The sequence below is a fragment of the Harpegnathos saltator genome, unplaced genomic scaffold (genome assembly GCF_003227715.2).
Source record: "Harpegnathos saltator strain DR-91 unplaced genomic scaffold, Hsal_v8.6 scaffold182, whole genome shotgun sequence".
In the NCBI taxonomy this organism is placed as follows: domain Eukaryota; kingdom Metazoa; phylum Arthropoda; class Insecta; order Hymenoptera; family Formicidae; genus Harpegnathos; species Harpegnathos saltator.
In genome coordinates, this window is record NW_020229964.1 from 1355411 (window position 1) to 1375277 (window position 19867).

The 19867-nt window shown below is 38.3% G+C and overlaps 1 protein-coding gene across 16 annotated transcripts in view; it reads right to left on the reverse strand.

Moving 5' to 3' along the window:
* Unc-115a (actin binding LIM protein Uncoordinated 115a) overlaps nucleotides 1–19867 on the reverse strand; it is a 68111-nt gene that overhangs the window by 21807 nt on the left and 26437 nt on the right. For all 16 annotated transcript variants that reach the window (XM_011142991.2, XM_025297679.1, XM_011142987.2 and 13 more), the window contains 4 exons: nucleotides 5894–6054; nucleotides 4469–4634; nucleotides 2186–2423; nucleotides 107–419 (listed from right to left, as the gene is read on the reverse strand). In XM_011142991.2, the coding sequence (XP_011141293.1) occupies nucleotides 107–419; nucleotides 2186–2423; nucleotides 4469–4634; nucleotides 5894–6054 (878 nt within the window). The remainder of the gene's footprint in view (nucleotides 1–106; nucleotides 420–2185; nucleotides 2424–4468; nucleotides 4635–5893; nucleotides 6055–19867) is intronic.

A 19867-nucleotide genomic window follows, 5' to 3' on the forward strand; every position in this document is an offset into this window, starting at 1 on the left:
CGCAAGCTCTCGAGATAGCCTGAATCAATTATGATACACGAATGTACAGAATAAAAATGACCCGGGCGGTGAAATCGCCGGAATTGCGAGGCGCAACCGGACTTACCTGCATTTCCGAAGCGCTGCTGGAAATCCGCTCCGACTCCCGATGCTGCGGGGTCTCCCCGTGTCCGTTGACGATGCCGTTGGGTCCGGTAGGTCCCGGGCCGCAGCGTGGATGCCAGATCGCCGCACCTTGCAGGTACATCTCCTCCCCGTCGCCGAACGGGTCGCCACACTTGGTGCAACGTGCGCAGGTCGGGTGGAAATGATGATTGTCGCCTGCCTGCAGGACCTTGCCGCTGATGAAGCGGTTGCAATAGGCGCACTTCACTCCGAACTGCTTCTGGTAATCCTTCTCGCAGTAAGGCACGCCGTCTCTGTCGCAGGGAGGAGTTTTAACGATTCAAAACCTGGCTTCGGTGCATATCCGATAACGCTACATTGCTCTCAACACGTTCGATGCGAGTGGCACCAATCGGCGACGTTGGTGTTCCTTTCCTCATGCATGTGACTCTTTTTAACGCACGTTACCAGAAAGTATTTTTCATCCTTTGGTTAAAGCAAAAAAAATGATAACATATCAAGTGACATTGTGCAAAATTTTGAATGGGGCATAAGAGACACGTGACGCTCCTTGGAACAGCGTCTCCTGTGCAATGCGCAGCGAACATGTTGGAAGAACCAGAAGTACGAAAGTTTGAACTCGAGCAAAGGAGAAGTTTCAAAATATGCGAGGCGTTCTCCCAAAAATAGTAAGAGTGTAATTTAGTTTTAAGGGGTTTGCAAGAGATGGCACTAGTGTCAGTTTTGTTGAAGATATTCCAATCACAGCTATTGTTTCTTAATGCTTTAATATTAAACCATGATATTTAGTAATTTATTGACAACAGACGCAGTAAAAATCGTGTTAATGCCATCTTAAAAATGGAGCTTCCTAAAGAGCATTTTCGACATACGTTACTTTTGTTTTTCAATCAGAAGAAAACGGCGGTTGAATTCTTAGAATTCTGATAGAAACTTATGATGATGTTGCTTCATCGATTAAGACAGTGAATATTGGTTTAGACGACTCAAAAGTGGTGCTTTCAACGTTAACGACAAAGATCGTTCGGGACAACCAAAAAAGCTTTGAAAATGAGCTTTGCAGATTTGCAAGCATTATTGGACGAAAATCCAGTATAACCCACTTCAGAACCTATCAGAGCATTAAATGTTGATCGTACAACAATTACTAAACATTTACATGATATGGAAAAAATTCATGAAGGAAAATAGGTTCCACATCAATTATGGGAAAATGCCATTGCGAACCAGTTGAACATTTCGCATTTCACTGATGACCGCCAGACAAAAAAATGAAGAATATTGAATATCGAATATTGAATTGTTACTGAAGATGAAAAATGGATCTATTTCGATAGTCCCAAATGAAAAAAATCATAGATTGATCCAAGCCAACCAGCAACATCCACTTTGAGGCGTAATATTCATGGTTCAAAGGTATTGCTGTGTATTTGGTGCGTTCAAGAAGCTGTTGTGTACTGTGAACTGTTAAATGCGAATGAAGCTGTCACTGCTGATCGTTATCAATAACAATTATACAAATTGAAGCGAGCATTGAACCAAAAACGATCACCAATTGCGAGTAAACGACGCAAAATGATCCTTCTTCACGGCAATGCTCGACCTCATGTTGCATTATCAGTGAAACAAACGCTGTTAGAGCTGGGAATGGGAAGTCTTATCGCACCCCGCGTATTATCCAGACATTGCTCCATCCGATTATCACTTGATCCGGTCGATGCAACATGCTCTAGAGGATATACATTTTCATAACTTCGAAGAAGCGCGAAAATTTGTTGAAAATTGTATCAATTCCAAAGAAGAATCTTTTTATCGTCGTGAAGTCTCTTGCCATAAAGATGGGAAAAAGTTGTAGGAAACGAAGGAAAATATTTTAATTAAGGTATTCGTTAATATTTTAATTAAGGTATTCGTTCATTATTTTGTTTAAGTAAATCAGTTGTTGAGAAAGAAACCCTCAAAACTAAATCGCACTTCTAATGTATTCGCTAGATTGAGAACAGGAGTATCTTGTTAGAGCAACGTACAAGTACCTCTTCTTAGGGTCTAACTAACTCACTTTCCCATGTACTCCCCGTGGAGCACAGTGTCGCAGCTGTGACACTTGAAGCACCAGACGTGCCATTGGCGATCGAGCGCTACCAACGCCTGACCTTCTCTCAATTGGTTTCCGCAGCCGGCGCATGCTCCAGGGTCGGTGTGCCCGTCGCCGGATCCTCTGGTGCCGGCGCTATTACCAATTGGCGTGGAGGCCTCGCGGACCGGTATGCCGACGCATCGGTGACAGAGCGCCTGACCTACGAACAATGCACAGTTAGTTGAGATTAATGAGATCCGGTCGGCGTCATCATTAACCTTCGCGTCGCGTGGCGATTGTCCGCGCCAAAATGAGAGATTTATCGTCCAATTCCACGCATCTCTCCGCGGGGCCTATCGCTCGTCAGGGATAGACGAATCTAAGATCGCGCGACTCCGAGCGCCACGCTGGATTATTACCGTCGCGCGAATAACCAGCGAATTGGCACGATACTGCTGTATGTGTCGCTGCGTCCTAATTATGACGTTCTTTAAATAACACTTTGTACGTGTCACGTCTGGAACGCATCATCGCGCGTCGGCTGATTAAAGGAGCGAAATTTGTCGCGGAATGAAACGCGATGAAGGATGGCAATTCCACTGGTTTTTCTCGCATTGGAACTCCAGCCCACGTGCGAAAGAAGGATGATCAGTAAGGCCGTCTTTTTGTTCTCACAGGAGTTACAAGAAACAATTTTTATCGGATGAGAAAAAACTCGTTCCGTAAAGCTAAAATTAATTATCTAGGTCGAAGTACATCACACACTCTACTTAACACCTTTTCATGACTAATAAGTGGACTAATAAAATATTTTCGCTCATTATACTCTTGTCTCTCTGCCATCGCATTAACGTCATTTTAGACTACAAGATTAAGGTGAATACAACTCATAGTAAAAACATTAATTTTTTATTACTCCTGACATGAAAGTGTCAATAATAAGTATGTCACTATTAGCTGCCTGTAAACTTTAGTCTCCAGGTCGCGTCAAGGCTGTAATCATTGCAGAGGTTTTATCTCTTTTTTATTTTAATTTTTTTTATTTTGCTTTTTATTTTTTGTTTCCCTATTGTTTAAGTTTTTTTTCTTTTTTTCTTTTTTTTCTTTCTTTTTCTTTTCTTTCGGACATATTAAACACTACAATTGTAACTTTTAACCCTTTGCAGTCAGAATACCAGTACAGCCAGCATAAATATTTATTCCAGCGAATCGGGATGCCAGGTATGCTGGCATAAAAAAGATTTGAAGACGGAAAGCAATAAAATGAAGTGACAACATTAAAGGAAATAATGATTTCTTTTTGTAGCTTTTCCAGAAATTTAGAAATTATATTTATAATTATCGAGTTGATAGAAGAATAATGATGATTGCTCAGAATTAGACGATTCTTCTTGCTCATTTTCATCCGTCCTACTGAATAAATAATGAGCAGTATCACTTATATTATTTTCAAAATCTCTTGACAATCTAAAATGATGTTAATATGATAGCAGAAAAATATAATAAGCCAAAATATCTCATTAGTCTATTAGTCGAAAATGGCTTAGATATCGTAATGATACAGCTAGACTAATAATTAATTTTATCTCTACAGATCGAGTTTTTTCTCATTTAATGGTTATTTCTCACATTCCTAATGATCATGCGATATAAAAAAAGAGTTGTTTTTTTGCAAAATTCTATGGGGGCAGAAAAATTGACCTTCATTGACCCTCCTTCTTTTATGTGCAAAATGCATTGACCCAGTAAGCGATAAATCTGTGTACGTCGCATCGGATTTTTGCTTTCGACCGCGTAATCGTTACAAGGACACAGTTAGCGCTAACGCATGGCCTTGTAAGCGTGTACATAACGATATGCCTAAGTGGCAATTTGCCTCTAACAGATTGACTGCCACGCTAATTGTGAAAGCTGCATCAAAGTGAGGTGCATGAGCCGCTCGCTACGCAACCTCCGCACGCACCGCTATTTACAATTGGTAGAAATTGCCGGCTATTCAAATTAGCGGCTTTTACACGTCACACCCGTCGCACGCTCAGGCGAAACTGCTTAACCTGCTTTCAGCGCGTCAACGTGCGACCAATCCCAATGGAATACTTTACGAGTGTAAGGAAAAGTATCGAGGTCTCATCCTGTACCATTCATAGCATCTGTCGCCGATGTAAATGTAAAATCTTGATGAGCATGTAAGTTGCTACTTCTCAGGTAAATCGGTGAACTTCGGCAGCTTCGAATGAGATGAGAATTAATCGCTCAAGCATGTACCTTGCACTAGAGATACTTTCGTCCCCTGTCCTAGTAGCGGCTGCCGGCATCTTTGGCAATGGAAACAATTTGGATGAAACGTGTACTTCTCGCCGGCTGTCACAACATCACCCTCCACGTACTCCCCGCAACCAGCGCATCGCGTTCCCCAGCGTTCCCGATAGTCCTGTAAGCAACGTGACAAAATGACACGTGTATTGTGAATATAAGTTATCAGCAGCTAGTGTGAGACCCTTCATTTTTATTCAACAAAAATCAAATTATTATATCAAATTAAATCATACGTTTTTAACAAAATGTAATTCTGAGTTCACAAGCTGAAAATCTGAAGATGACCATTTTTGCAAATACGAACTACCACTTTGTAGCTATCGATAAAAATAATAAAATTATATATAAGGTGTCCCATTTTAAATAAACCAGGCAAAAATCTCGAAAAATATGAGAGATATTAAAAAACGTTTCAGACTAAAGTTGTACGGTTTCAAAGGGAACATAAAACAACTATATTGTTTTGTTTACAAATAGCGCCACTTTCGAGATATTCACTGATCATTACTTTTCTTAAATGAAAACCCCAATTTTTATTATATCATCTTTTTCTATCAATTAATTTTAACAACTTTTGTTTGAGACATTTTTTTTTTATTGGCCTAATACTTTTAAGGAAAACTTGATAACTTTTTCAATACTTAACTTACGATATCTCTATTTGTCGGAAGAAAAAGTGATACTAGACTTTTTTATTTTATTTGACCTCAAGAATATATTGTCACAATAGCGCCCCAACTTTTGTTAATTTGATGATTTTGAAATTTCCAAAAGGCAATAAGTTAACAAAAGTTGGGGCACTATTGTAATAATATATTCTTAAGGCCAAATAAAGTAAAAAAGTTTAGTATTATTTTTTCTTTAAACAAATAACGAGATATCGTAGGTTAAATATTGAAAAAAATTTTCTTTAAATATTTCAAAAAATATTAGGCAAATAAAAAAAATGTTTCAGACAAAAGTTATTCAAATTAATTAACAGAAAAAGATGATATAACGGTGATATAATAAAAGGATAAAGATGATATAATAAAAAATTGGGATTTCCGTTTAAGAAAAATGATGATCGATAAATATCTCGAAAGTGGCGCCATCTGTAAATAAAATGATACAGTTGTTTTATGTCCTCATTGAAACCACACAACTTTTGTCCGAAACATTTCTAAGTATCTTTCATATTTTTCGAGATTTTTGTCTGGCTCATTTAAAATGAGACACCCTGTATAATATAACTATTGTATTAAATTAATAATAAGATAAAAAAATTACGAAATTAATCGTTAATTAAAAATGTTTATTTATGAAAAAATTTATGAAAGAATGATCGCTCTTTTGACACTGGACTCAGGAGCAATACTCCTGACGACAACTCACCTTGGTACAGTAGTAGGTGCCCTCGCGCGCAAAGAAGCCACCCTGCGCCAAGCTAGCGTTGCATTGGGCGCACTTGAAGCACCCGATATGAAAGTATTTGTCTTGAACGCGCAGCACCTCCCCGCTGCACTTCTTCTTGCAGGACTGGCAGAACGTTTTACCTGAAACGAGAAAGCGTTCACATCAATCGGGTGTCGCACTTCCACGCAGCGCGGAGTTATCGGTTTCAGGTCGGCGTAGTTTAGTAGCGAGCATGATTTTCTCCTTCGCGAGAAGGAGACTCTCTCGGGATAACATCGTATGAGTCACGCACCTGCCCGCTCATTCGCTCGTGCCTGATCGCGTGAGATTTCTTTCGCGTGTGTTTACGCAACAATGACGATTCGCATCGTCCATTCGCTCGCTTGCATCCGCGCGACCACGGATGCTCGTCAAAGCGCTTCTCACTTTCAGCAATTGCATAACGCACCTGTCGCCAACTAATAGAACGCATTACGACGCCCGCTATTCAGAAGAACCGAATGTAGTCCGCGAATAATTAACAGCGGTTCCCGTTAAACGTTGCCGTTAAAAATAACGCGCTAATTTACTCGTTACAGCTATTTGACATACTTATTAACCCTTAAAAGCTACCATCAACGAAAATCACGTTAATGCTATGCATGGGTGAAGTTTCAGCCCAATATGTAATTTTTTATCCTAGAAATCGAAAAAGTCAAACAAATATGATTAAATGTTTTAATATTATTGAATGTTAGATAAAACGTAGAGAAATTATTGTTTGCAGCCGATAATTTAACATTCAATGAGACCAACACAAAATTCGCATAGGGTGAAATTTTACCCATGGCAGGGATTTTCAAGGATTAAGTAGAAATTCCAGAAAACTGAATTTCTTTGCGATTTTACATCACAAACATTCCGGCTCGACTTATGGACCGATATAACTTTATTGCATCCAATAGAGACAAATTATGTAGAAATCCCCGTTGTTGAAAAAAGAACATTGCCTTTCTACAGTTCTCGCAGCATTTGTACACCTTAAACCCTTTGAGGCACGTATTTTTCAGAAAATCCAAATCACATGAAAATTTATATACGGTGATTTCTGGGGCTGCTGATGACAAATCCGAAATCAGATTTTCGAAATTCAAGATGGCGGATCCAAGATGGCGGATGCAAAAATGAAAAATCGCGATAATTTCGGTGACATCAGTGATTCGTAATCAGCGACCTGGAAAGCTAACCAAAGTACAATTTCAGTTAATCATATAAAAATTTTACGATCCGCCATCTTGGAAAATAAATTTTAGAATTTGGACCTCAGATTCGTAATCAGCGACCTCAAAAATTAACCAGAGTACAATTTTAGCTAATTTAATAAAAATTCTATGATCCGCTATTTTGAATCCGCCATATTGAAAAATTAATTTTGGAATTTAGACCTCAGATTCATCTCATCAGATAATCAGCGACCTAAAAAAACCCTCAAATCTTAATTTTGAGCAAAAAATTCACTCATAGTTCGTGAAAAATTATTTTTTTCTGTGAAAATGTGTATTTTTCACACTTTGTTTATTTATAATAAATGGACAACTTAAGCAAACACATTTCAACCTTTCATGTATGTTCCCATACATATCTTATAAGAAGCTAAAAAACGTAAGAAACCCGATAAGAATCCCTCAAATATGAAATATTTCATGAAAATATGAGAATAAATATAGTAAGTAGTAAGTATACTTACCACTATGCCTCAAAGGATTAACGATAGAAAACTGAGCCGATCTTTTACATAACCTCATAATCTTACACAATTTTAAGCAAATGTCTCTGGGGCTCAAGTGAAGCGAGCTATCGTTCGACAGAGAAAGCTTTCTGTCGCTTTTTCTTTTTATTGGTTGAGTAAAAAGTGGTTGGAGCAGCCAGATCAGAACATTGATTGAAAATAATCCACGTTATACGACACGAGAGATCGCAGAGATAACCAACGTATTTCAAAAGACCGTTGTGAAGCACTTACACACGCTTGGCTGCGTGTCTCGGTACGATATTTGGGTACCTCACAATATGAGCGATAAAAAATTGATTGCATCTCCATTTGCGATTTATTGTTCAAACACAATGAAAACGTTCCATTTTTAAAGCGGATGATAATGGGCGATGAAGAGTAGATTAACAAGTGTATAACAATGAAGTATACTAGTATAGTATAACAATGATGTATATAACAATGAAGAGCGTAAAAGATTGTGGAGAAAACGAGATGAATCGCCGCAAATCACACCGAAGCAAAACATCCGTACGAAAAAAGGTCATGCTGTGTATTTGGTGGGATTGGAAAGGAATCGTGTACTATGAGCTGTTCCCGCAAAACCAAACCAATTGATTCCAACAAGTATTGTTCCTAATTGGACTGTTTGAAGACAGCAATCGATGAGAAGCGTCCAGAATTGAGCAATCGTTATGGTGTCATATTCTATCAAGAAAATTCTAGACTTCACGTATCTTTGGCAACCCGATAAAAATTATTGCAGTTTGGCTGGGATGTCTTGCTTCATCCTCCGTATTGGTCTGACCTAACACCATCAGTCTTCCACTTATTCAGGTCCTTGCAGAATTCCCTCAATGGAAAAGATTTCACTTCTTTGAAGGCCTACAAAAAGCATCTTGAACAGTTTTTCGCCCAGAAAACTGGGAACTTCTGGGAGGATGGAATCTTTAATTTTCCTGAAAGACGATAAAAGATTATCGAACGTAACGATGCATACGTCGATCATTAAATTTTTTAGTGCGAAAATGTTTTTGAATTTGAGAATATGAAGTTACTTTTTACTCAACCCAATATATAGTAACCGAAGAGGCAACTGGTCTCGCGCAGCCATTTGTCACCATGCCTGGATTATGCTTGTAACACGTCGCATTCGATTCGTACGTGTCGCGACTCCAGATTCCGCCACGTCACTGGTTAAACGAACGTCGACCGAAAGGCGAGCGCAATGTATACGCACGCGCGTAACACGACGAGTATAACACGAATAATGCATTATTCAAACCGCCGATTGTGTGCGCCGAGTTTCGGCCGGACAAAACCGACGCTGCTCGCGCCTCCGATCATATCGACGAGGCGCTTCGTCGTTACATTATCATTACATTATTTACTGCTTATTACATTACAAACGAGCAGCAGCTCAATACGATACGCATAATCGATTCCACTCGCAAACGCCCGAGCGAGTGTTTGCATTTCCGTCGCCTTCCGCTCAAATCGACCGGAGTTTACACACGAATAATTAATAATCTTACTGAGATATTCGAGTTTCTTTCGACCCAAACAATTTTGTTTTCCGTTGTTGCTATAAACTTATTATTGTATCATATTTTGGTTTCGTGACTTTGTGCTCCCGCTCGTAAGTTATAGATGGATGTTATATCATAAAATAAATTTTCTTTTTAACTGTATGTAATTTTTTTGTTTGACATGTTTATACACAAGATGTTGTTATATCTTTTGTCATTTTAGATCCATAGGTAAAATAATTATTTAATTATAAGCTGTATTAAAAGCAAATAATTTTCTTTTGTTTCTTATTTGATAATTTGTAGCCTCATATAGTATTCAAGGTCACACTGGTTGCTAGCTGCGGCAAAATAAATTACTCAAAATGTAATAAGTTCACTTGCAAAAATCAGTTGATTCATATTTGCAATATATGTTTCAGTGATATTAAGTAAATTACGTAACACAAAACTAAATTTAGTTGCATATCCAATACTTATTTATAACATCTAATATTTATTCTTATTTATAACATATATACATAGCTATAATTAAATTTTGTTATATTTTTCTTTATTTTTTTGATTACATAGAATTTAAATAAATTTGTAACATGTTTTGTAATGGTTATATTATCAATACTATTTTTTTGTTTTGCAATTTATTTTACAGTTTTATTTCTAAACAATTTATTCTGATTTTTACACAAGTATAGTTAACTGTATTATTATAGTATATAGTATATAGAATATCAAAATTCACAAGAACAGAATTATATTGAAATTATGCCGAAAAAAATCTTATTTTATGATTTTTCTTCTCGTATAAGTTATTTTAGACACAAACGTCTTATATGTAACTAAAATTTGAATGCTTATATGTCCAAAGTGATTTTGACAATGGAGTTAATTAAATTATAAACAGGACACTTTCTGGAGAGTCGTTAAATCTAAATTTGAAATTAAATTTACAAAAATCAAAATGGCGAATCCAATATGGTGGATCAAATATACAAAAGCCCCCCCTATTCTCATAACAATTTTTATTGAGAATGTTTCGAAAATGCTATTCTTAAATATAAAGTTAAATAAAAATAGAATCTTAAATATAAATAGAAAGTTATTTACTTTACATGAAAGTAGAATTTTAGAGATTTTTCTATTAATATAATTCAAATTAAAATTCCTTGTCATATGTTTTAATTCATGAATTTTTATTTTGAATTTGAAATCAGTGATTTCAAAAATTCTCGAATTCTAATTTTTACGTAAATTGAATGATTTTTTGAATTTCCGATTCGTTAGGTTGAATTTCGCAATTTTGATCTCGGATTTGAATTCAGCGATCCAGCGAAAGAATATAAAAATACTGTGTTCTGCTCCAATTGCTCTATTATATATATATATATATATATATTTTTTTTTAAGTACGGATATTTCTATCATCAACAGTTTAGGCTACTTTTCTTTCTACAAATATTTCCGTCATTAACAGCTAAGGGATTAATCTTTTAAGCCATACATTTCATTTCTCTTCAACGAAATTTTTTGAAATATGGTATCTAAGTATTTTCGGAGTCGGCGATTACGAATCTGAAGCCAGAATTTTAAAACTGGAAATGGCCCAATCCAATAGAGCAGACTAATTATTCAAAAATTTTAATTTTTCGATGGAATCTTTTCGTATTTAGAATATAAGTTTTTAAATTCTAAATTCGATTAAATACAGATAAATTTCTAAATTTGCTGAAAGAATTAAATAAAAAATAATATCAGTGTTTTAATAATATATTATAAAATGAGGCCTATGAAAAATTTTGAGAAATGTATAAAATATTGTTAAATGTCCTTAATAAACTGTTAATATTGCGATGCGTCGATTCCTGATAATTGCTCACACAAATGAATTTTTCTGGGAAAAAAAAAAAAGCCTTTTTTCCATCTTCACTTGTTTCTAACAAGTTAATGATTAAGTGTTTAAACTGTACGCCATTTACCTTTACTTCTTCGTACTTCTGAGAGCGTACAGTAATAATATAGTCGATACGACTGCCAAGAAGTTAGTTAAACCACTAAGAATGAAGAAAATTACTGCGGGACAACATATACCCCAGTGTGGCTCAAAGGAAGCGGAGTCGTGTGCGAGTGCGGTCGCAGAACTCGCTCAAAACTGCTGTTTATCCCATGCAGTCATTCAATTCGATGACTCAGCTGCGCGCGCGCGGGCGCGCGGAGACGTGCGATGAACGCGCCGTTTTTATTGAGTTATCGGTTGTTTTGAGCGCGGCCCGCGATAAATTACAGTATATCTGTAGCACCGTTACGCGCGTCCGGCTCGCGCCAAGCGCAAAGGGGGTGTTTCCTCCGCATGGTGCGGCACCACAGTCAATATTTAGAGAGGCAGAACTAATAATCTTCTCCTCGTTGCGCTCGTTGCATCGAGTCCAGCTATTTCGCCCAAAGGCCACGCTTGTTTCCATCTAACGATGTATAAAGCGGGGGAAAAAGACGCAGTCGATTCGACGGAGCTGCTGATGATTTCAACGGTACAACGAGACAATCTGCTCTTTTCAGTAAAGTCGTAGGTTAAGAAGCGCAAGTCTCGCTTGCTGATTGGCTGACTACCATATTGGTCCCTTAATGAATATTGCGAAACCGAACTTCAACTGGCATATCGTAAGTGACAAAATAATATTGGGTGCATAATTCCGTAGCGCAAATCAAATAAATTTCAAACGCAAAATATTTAGCAAAAAGAGCGATTTTAATCAACTAAATATGTTCCATTCTGTTCAATGACTTTCTGCCATCTCTCCACGAGCTTCATTATCCCTCTTTCATAAAAATCCTGAGATCTTTGAGTAAAGAGTCATCCAAGTGGTTTTTGAGGACGTCCAGGAAACTGAAGGTTTTATTATTCAAATTATTCTGTAGCGCCCGGAACAAGTGATAGTCTAAAGGTGCAAGGTCCGGACTATACAGTGGGTGGACCAAAACATCCCACCCAAGCAGCAATAACTTTTGCCGGGTCATCAGAAAAACGTGTGGTCTAGCGTTGTCCTGGTGGAACACAACGTCCTTTCTGTTCGCCAATTCGAGTCGCTTCTGATCGATTGCTCGCTTTAATTTGGCCAGTTGTGAGCACTTGGTCGAATCAATCGTTTTTTTGTTGGGTGGCAGCAGTTCATAATAGACGATTCTTTTCCAATCCCACCAGATACAGAGCATAACCTTCAGGTGTAATCCAGCCTTGCGACTGTCTGAGCAGCCTCTCCGCGACCATGATCTTTTTCGACTGACATTGTTGTAGACAATCCACTTTTCATCGCCAGTGACCATCCGCTTTAAAAATGGTTCGTTTTGATGGCGTTTGATCAGCAAATCGCAAGCTAAAATTCGGTTTATTAGATTCTTTTCGCTCAGTTCGTGCGGCACCCAAACATCAAGCTTGTTTACCATTCCAAACTTCCGTAAATGTCTCAAAACAGTTGATGGGTCAATATTGAGGTTATGTCCGATCTCTGTAGTCGTCAAATGGCGGTCGGAGTCGATTAAAGCCTTGATTTGATCGACATCAGTAGTGACTGGTCGGCCAGAGCGAGGAGCATCTTGGAGATCAAAATCTCCGCAACGAAATTTCGCAAACCACTTTCGACACACACTTTCGCTGACGGCATTCTCTCCGTACACGGCGCATATCTTTTTGTAAGTTTGCGACGCGTTTTTGCCTTTTCGGAAATAAAAAAGCAAAATGCACCGAAAATACACGTTTTTTCCTTCCATGTTCAAAATATAATTAAACTTCGTGTATGTTACGGATCTCGATGAATACTTTCTTAAATTGTCGGCACAAATTTCAGCTTTCACTCAATGTACGACACTTCATATGTTTGACACATGTGCGAGCGGAAAAACAACTGCGAACATCTGTCGGAATTTCGCTACGGAATTATGCATAGATCCAATACATTTGTAATGTTATTTCCTTACAAGAAACATTTTAAGCATCCAGGAGACAAACAAAAAATCATATTATAATAACCTTACCCACAAAGCACACTTTATCTCAGGGACGTCTAACAGACATCATTCTGGAATACTGAAATATCTTGAGAATATACAAATGTCCGCTGTTTTAGATCCTACAGATATCCTATGGATATCCCTTTTAATAACTTTCAGTTCCTTTTCAGAAACTTTTCCAACAATTGGTATTAAAAGAGAGATATCCGTAGGATATCTGTAGGATTCAAAACAACGGACATTCGTATATCTTCAGGATATTGTTGTAGGACGTCTTTAGGATAACGTGTGTCGTGTGAGTACTTACTTTAACGAATTGTTGACGTCACGTACCAAAGTAGTCTGTATTTCTCAACTCGATATGATATCCCATAGTTTCAAAAATCTCTTAATGTTAATCACAATGTTGGAATTAAAATGAGAACGTTTCTGAGTGACTTCCAATTGTATCGGATACGCGCAGGTTGCTTCGTTCACAAATATGGTCTGTTCTTTTTAGCTACACTGTTAAACTGCTGCAATAAGTTAGAGTGAAACCACTATATTTTTTCTCACTCTAACTTATTGCACCAGTTCAGCAGTGCAGCTAAAAAGAACAGACCACTAGACAGTTGTGGACTCAAAATGGCGACCATGGGAAGCATAGAGGAGGTAACGCTTGCACTTCTTTTTTAATCTAGAGCTTTATTTTCAGGAACTCCTCCGGTGTTCTCGAAAGATTCCAGCTCGCTGGGATATACCGTCCGTTTTCTTTTATAAACGCGAAGCCTCGCGCGAAGTGATTCTTCAAACAAACCATCGAACTACGTGAGAATTCGGCGCTGCCAGAAATTTCGCGCGGATTCGAACGAAACAAAAGCAAGCGCCGGCTCGATATTTATATAAGCGGCGGTGGCTGTCGCGGGGGAAAAAAAAGAAAGAGAAGAAGAAAACGCGCGTGGAATTTCAAAGCGAGGAGAGAACGGACTTCGCGACTCTTTAAAAATACACGGTGACATCATAGCTCTCCTCATACATTTGACGTCATCGGGTCGTCACACGAGTTGACGCGGACGAGCGCGAGTAGAAAATTCGCTTCGCATGTAGGCAGGCGAAGTTAAACGCATCCGCTTTGTTTCGGAGTATTTGAATGCCGCTGAAACGCTGAACGAAATCGAATATCTCCGAAGAAATGCAAAAACACATTACCGGACAACCTTGAAAGCTCTGTAAAATTGACAGATTTTTCGATCTGATTCAGAAATTACATTTCCTCAAGCCTGAAATATATGCGACAGAATATACATGCGTCACGATATAAAAAGAAATAATATCAGTTCGATGAAAACCAAGCGAGAAGCTATGAGAGTCTTGCTCCGAGTAGAAGCGAAATGAAACGAAAACTGCGTTCCTCACAGAATTTCTGACATCATCTGTGAGAACGAGATCCTTGAGATAGATAGAGTGAAATAATTGAGCAACCTTTCGAGCGTTCTACGCAACAAATCGAACGCTTAGACGCGCACTCGACATTTCCGGTTGAATCGTAGAACAATATGAACGCCGCTTTCTCTACGCTGTCAACAGGAGAAGCGGAAGAGAGAAAGAGTAAAATATCGGAGCTCGGTCTGAGCACCGCTGATAGTCCGCGTTTAATCGAACGAGGCCACTCGTCCATGAAGTGACACACCCTCGTCTGCGCGTCACATCTCGTTTAATTTATGGCACGCTTCAAGCGGGGTGAAAAATCTGTTGCCAGAAAAAATGATGTCGATAGGTTCCAACAGGCGCGACCGGACGCCACCCGGGGATTTATCGTCCTCGTGATTCCTGAACGTCGACGATCATCATCGCCGCCGATAACAGCGTCACGCTGTCAAGTGCACAAACCGCGTTCTAAAAATAAAATAAAACGAAAGAGAAAATAAAACGAGCAAGAAGAAAAAAGAAGCCATATTGTCCAGTGAAATCTTCCGAGATGTGAGGACTTTTGTGCCGGGGATCGCTCAAGGAAAATCGAGCCGATGAGGCAAACTTGATTTTATCTTCAACACGTTTCGAAACTTTTCCACACATTTTCCTTTCGAAAAACTCTAATCGACGTTCTAATCGCGGGGTCATCAGTTTTTCGTGAATCGTTACTTGTACCTGCACGGGAGAGAACGAGCGGTTTAATTAACATTGCGGACGAACCAAGTGCGTTTTGGCTGAAGGAAATGGAATTTTTGATTCCTGCCAAGCAAATTCAGTCGTAAAAAGTAAAAAATGTTTCTTTCGATAAAAACGCACTTGCTTCGTTCGTTCGTCGTGATGCCAATTCACTCCTCTCTCTCTCGTTATTTCCTCCGTATGAGAATGATCCGAGCATCGCAGCGCGGAGTATATAGAGTGTTATATTTCAAACGTAACAGGTCAAATATTTCGAAAATTAAATAATATCGAGATACGTTTTTTTAGATTATATTATTTCGAAGGAATTTGGATAACAATTGGATAAAAAAATTGGTTTTGATCATAGGCAACACAGTAAAATGAAAGTCAAATTATTTTTTTAAATAGAGTTCTAATTTCGGAATCAATGACCAAGGTGATTAGAGGTCACAAATAATAGAAAAAAAGCTCGGAAGAGAAAAAGTAACACCTTAATAAAGCAAAGAGGAAATAAATTTGGATTATTATTTCTGAAGTAGAATCCGAGGGATTATTTACGTTAATTATCCAACTACCAGAGAAAATATGATGCAACAATACGCGAAGCGTGTGAAATAATTTCAATGAGCGAATTACAAAAAGTGTTTAATGATTTTCAAGATTGCAGACTTGCATAGATAGGGGAGAGTTGTTATCATTAGGTCGGCTCCTTCGGTGAGCCACCTCCATTATTTTGTTGTTATTGACAGTAAGCGCTATCTATTGACTGTTTAGTATAGAAACTCCCTGGCCCAATGAAGGCAACCGGTTTCCTTCATTGGGCCAACGACACTTATTTTTATTTTTTTAATATTTACTTAACATTTTATCATTGTAACGGCTATTTCTAGATATGTGTAGTATGAAAAGTAATATTTACATTAACGTGCACAAAACTGTAAAATTGACAAATTTGACGATTTTATGGAGCGTTTTGTTTAAGTGGCCCATCGATGGCAACCTAACCCTACAAGGGCGCAACATTTTAGACACTTAAATCAATGGAATTCTCCATTTCAGAGAGAAGAACGCTTCTTTTTTCCAAGATTTTCTCTTCATATTGAAGATTTATTAATAAAATTTATCTCTTCTTTGCTGCATTAAAGCATTTTTTCTTTTCTGAGTTTTTTCCATTATTTGACCTCTAACCACCTTAAGTACACAGTCACTGAATTCGTCATAACAAGAGCTGCAAAGGGCTGCGGGTTCAGAAAATTAGAGTTCCATTTGGAAAAATAATTTTACCTTACCTTGACGCCTCCACTCGGAATAAAAATAATTTTTTTATCAAAATGTGTCTCCTTCCAAACAGCACAAAAACGGATTCAGATATCATTTAGTTTTCGAGATATTTGACTTGTTCCGTTTGAAATTTAACACTCTATATATTTAACCGGGAGAAACGTACGCATGCTCGCTGACTCCAGAACGTTAATTACTGATTCAATATATATATATATATATTCAAGTTATTCTTCGTCTCCGTGTCACGAAACTGCCGCGTCACTCGGAGCGTGATTGCGGAACGTTCGCCTTGCCGCGCAAAATGTAAACGTCCGACAAGCTGACGGTCGATTTCTTCTCCATGACACGAGACTGACGATGACGGACGCGCGTGGACGTCTACGACAACTTTTACATCTGTACGGCGTAAAGATCGGCGATTGCCGGAAGCAGAAGGAGCATCTCGACGGCCCGGAGCCTCTCAACGGTTGGTCCGTCTACGAGACAAAATTCACGCGAAACCAAGCAACAACAAGAGCGACTTGTCCCGTCACTTGTGGCTGCTCCACATAGGTGCGACCACCACCATGCGGAGAGCGCGCGACACGGTATGTTAATACGATTCATAAGTGGTCTAAATAGGATGTGGCAAAGTGGGGTCAAACGCAGCGACCCTGGATTGCCCTGGACTGTCTCTCTGTTTCTCGTTGCACTCTGGGTCACAAAATCGAACACTAATATGTCATGCAACGACCATCCGTCCGGTTCGCGACCGATCACTTTGCACCTCTTCCCGTGGCGCGACTGTGAACGGTCGCCAGATTAGAATTTCTTCGCAAAATTCGCACATTAAGAGATCTTTGCTTCTCGGACGATTTTCTTCTCGCATATCTTTAGTATAGAGAATGTTTAAAAAAAAAAGGTCCAGGATTTTAAGGGCACATTCTCACAAAATTGAGGAAGAATCCTAATAAACATGAGGCGAAAAATTCATATTGCCAAAGTTGTGAACAATTATTTATTTTAATCGAAGCAAGCGACTTACTAGTGCACGACCATACGTAAAATGCAATTCTGCTGTTTCATAATTATGTGTAATAACTCTCTGCAACTGTTCATTGTTCATGAGGATATGTGAATAACAATTGCTTGATGGAGCGTGTGTGTAAATAGGAAAAAAGAAAATAGACGTTTGTTTCCATTCCAAGCAAGAGCGAAGAGAGATTTTTTGGGGATTCCTTTAAAGCATTATACTCTTTTCACCAACAAATTATATCAGAGAACGCGAAAGCATTAGAAGCGAGTAAATCCCGTGCTTTAATAAGAGAAATAATTGTCCTCACAATTCTAACAATATTAATTTTCCGATATTTATTAGGACTTTCTTTCCTCCATTTTGTCAGTACTATCTGCCATTGAAGTCTTGAATCTTTTTCTCTAAATACTCTGTCTGTACATCGAGAACATATATCTCGGGTTTCCTAAAGTTCTGTTAATTTTTCATTTTTCGTGAAATTTTTCCCTCTCGATATACATGTATCGAAGATACATAAAACATTTGAGGTTAGTTCGATATAGCCTTCGAGAAATTTTGCTCGCCGATTCCGAAGATATATGGTCTGTTTTTAGCTACGCTCTTGAACTGATGCAATAAGTTAGAGTGAAACAAGTATATTTTTTCTCACTTCATACACTTATTACACCAGTGCAATAATAGTGCAACTAAAAAGACCAGACCAGAAAAACGTGTACGACGTTTACAACAAACATTTTCCAATATTCCTTTGTACTTGTATAAAAATGTCAAGTTGCAAATTAATATCGGGTCTCGGGGTTTTTACAAGATAAAAGTCGTGAATTTGATCTATTTTTTTTTCGGGCGAAAGTAAAAGGCTTGAGTCGTGCTCGCCCACGTCCCGAGGAAAAATCTGGTCGCTAACTAGACACGGAGAAGGCCGGAACGATGAGTCAGGCGGGAGATATCTGGGCCTCTCTGAAGATGCAATTTCAAGAAACTGCCGCTGCTACCTCGAACGGTATTTTTGAATCGTCCGAAATATCGTATGACCGTTCGTCTTACTTCATCGGGTATTATCGGGTGGTGTTGAAGAACGGTTTACAGAATGCGGCTCGCCGCTTCACATATTCGTCATTAACGCGTTAACTGCCACCGCCGATTTCCCTCGATTTTAACGCTCAACTCACAAGTAACACTACCCAACTGTCAGTCACCAATCGGAATAAAACTTTGCACTCTTATAAAGAATTGAAAAATATTGAAAATCCGTTTCTCTATTTTTCCTCAAAACGCTTTTTAACCCCTTGACTATCGGAGGCAAAATGTAATTGTTCCTAATTTTAGAATTTTGATATATTCGGATTCAGCGACCCAAAAAATTTTCGGATACCGAGTTTTATGAAAATATATTGATTTTTTTTAAATTGGTGTCCGCCATATTGGATCCGCCATTTTGAATTTGGAAATTTTGATATATTCGGATTTAGCAACCCAAAAAATCTTAGAATACCGAGTTTTATAACCATCAGAGTTACTTTGTGTCAACGCATATGTCCCACAAAGTATAATTTGCCTCCGACAGTCAAAGGGTTAAAAAGCGTTTTGAGGAATAATGCGGATTTTCAATATTTTTCAATGCTTTATAAGAGAGTAAAGTTTCATTCCGATTGGTGAGTGACAGTTGGGTAATGTTACTTGTCAGGTTTGAGTTACCGAGAATGAGGTAAATCTGAATACAATCCGCGATGCATACATTCGTTAGCTCGTTTCTCTCCCCCTTCCCTCCTCTCATTGGTTCTTTATCCTCTAGCATATATTACAATCCCTTCCATTCTTTTCCTTCCATATACTCCTGTCTTTTCCTCTTGAATCGTATCTTCTTCTTTTTCCAATCCCACTATTAGTGGCAGGTGGTCCGAGTTCTCTGTATCACTTATTCCAAATTCCACTAATTTCCACTAAATTCTCATTTATATTTTCGTTTATAAATATATAATCAATTACCAAATTTCTCCCAGCTCTTACGTATGTCTGTTCTCCAACCCAATCACCTTTGACTGTGCCAAAGAACACGTAACCTTAATCGTGTGACCATTCTATTAAATTATTTCCATAATTACTTACTTTTAATCACCCTCCGTTTTCTATGCCTTCCTGCCTTACTTACGTATCCTGTACCTTTTGTCTCTTTCGGTGCCATAACCTCAATCAAACTCACGAATTTTCCTTACTTTACCGCAATCCCGCTCTCCTATTTCACG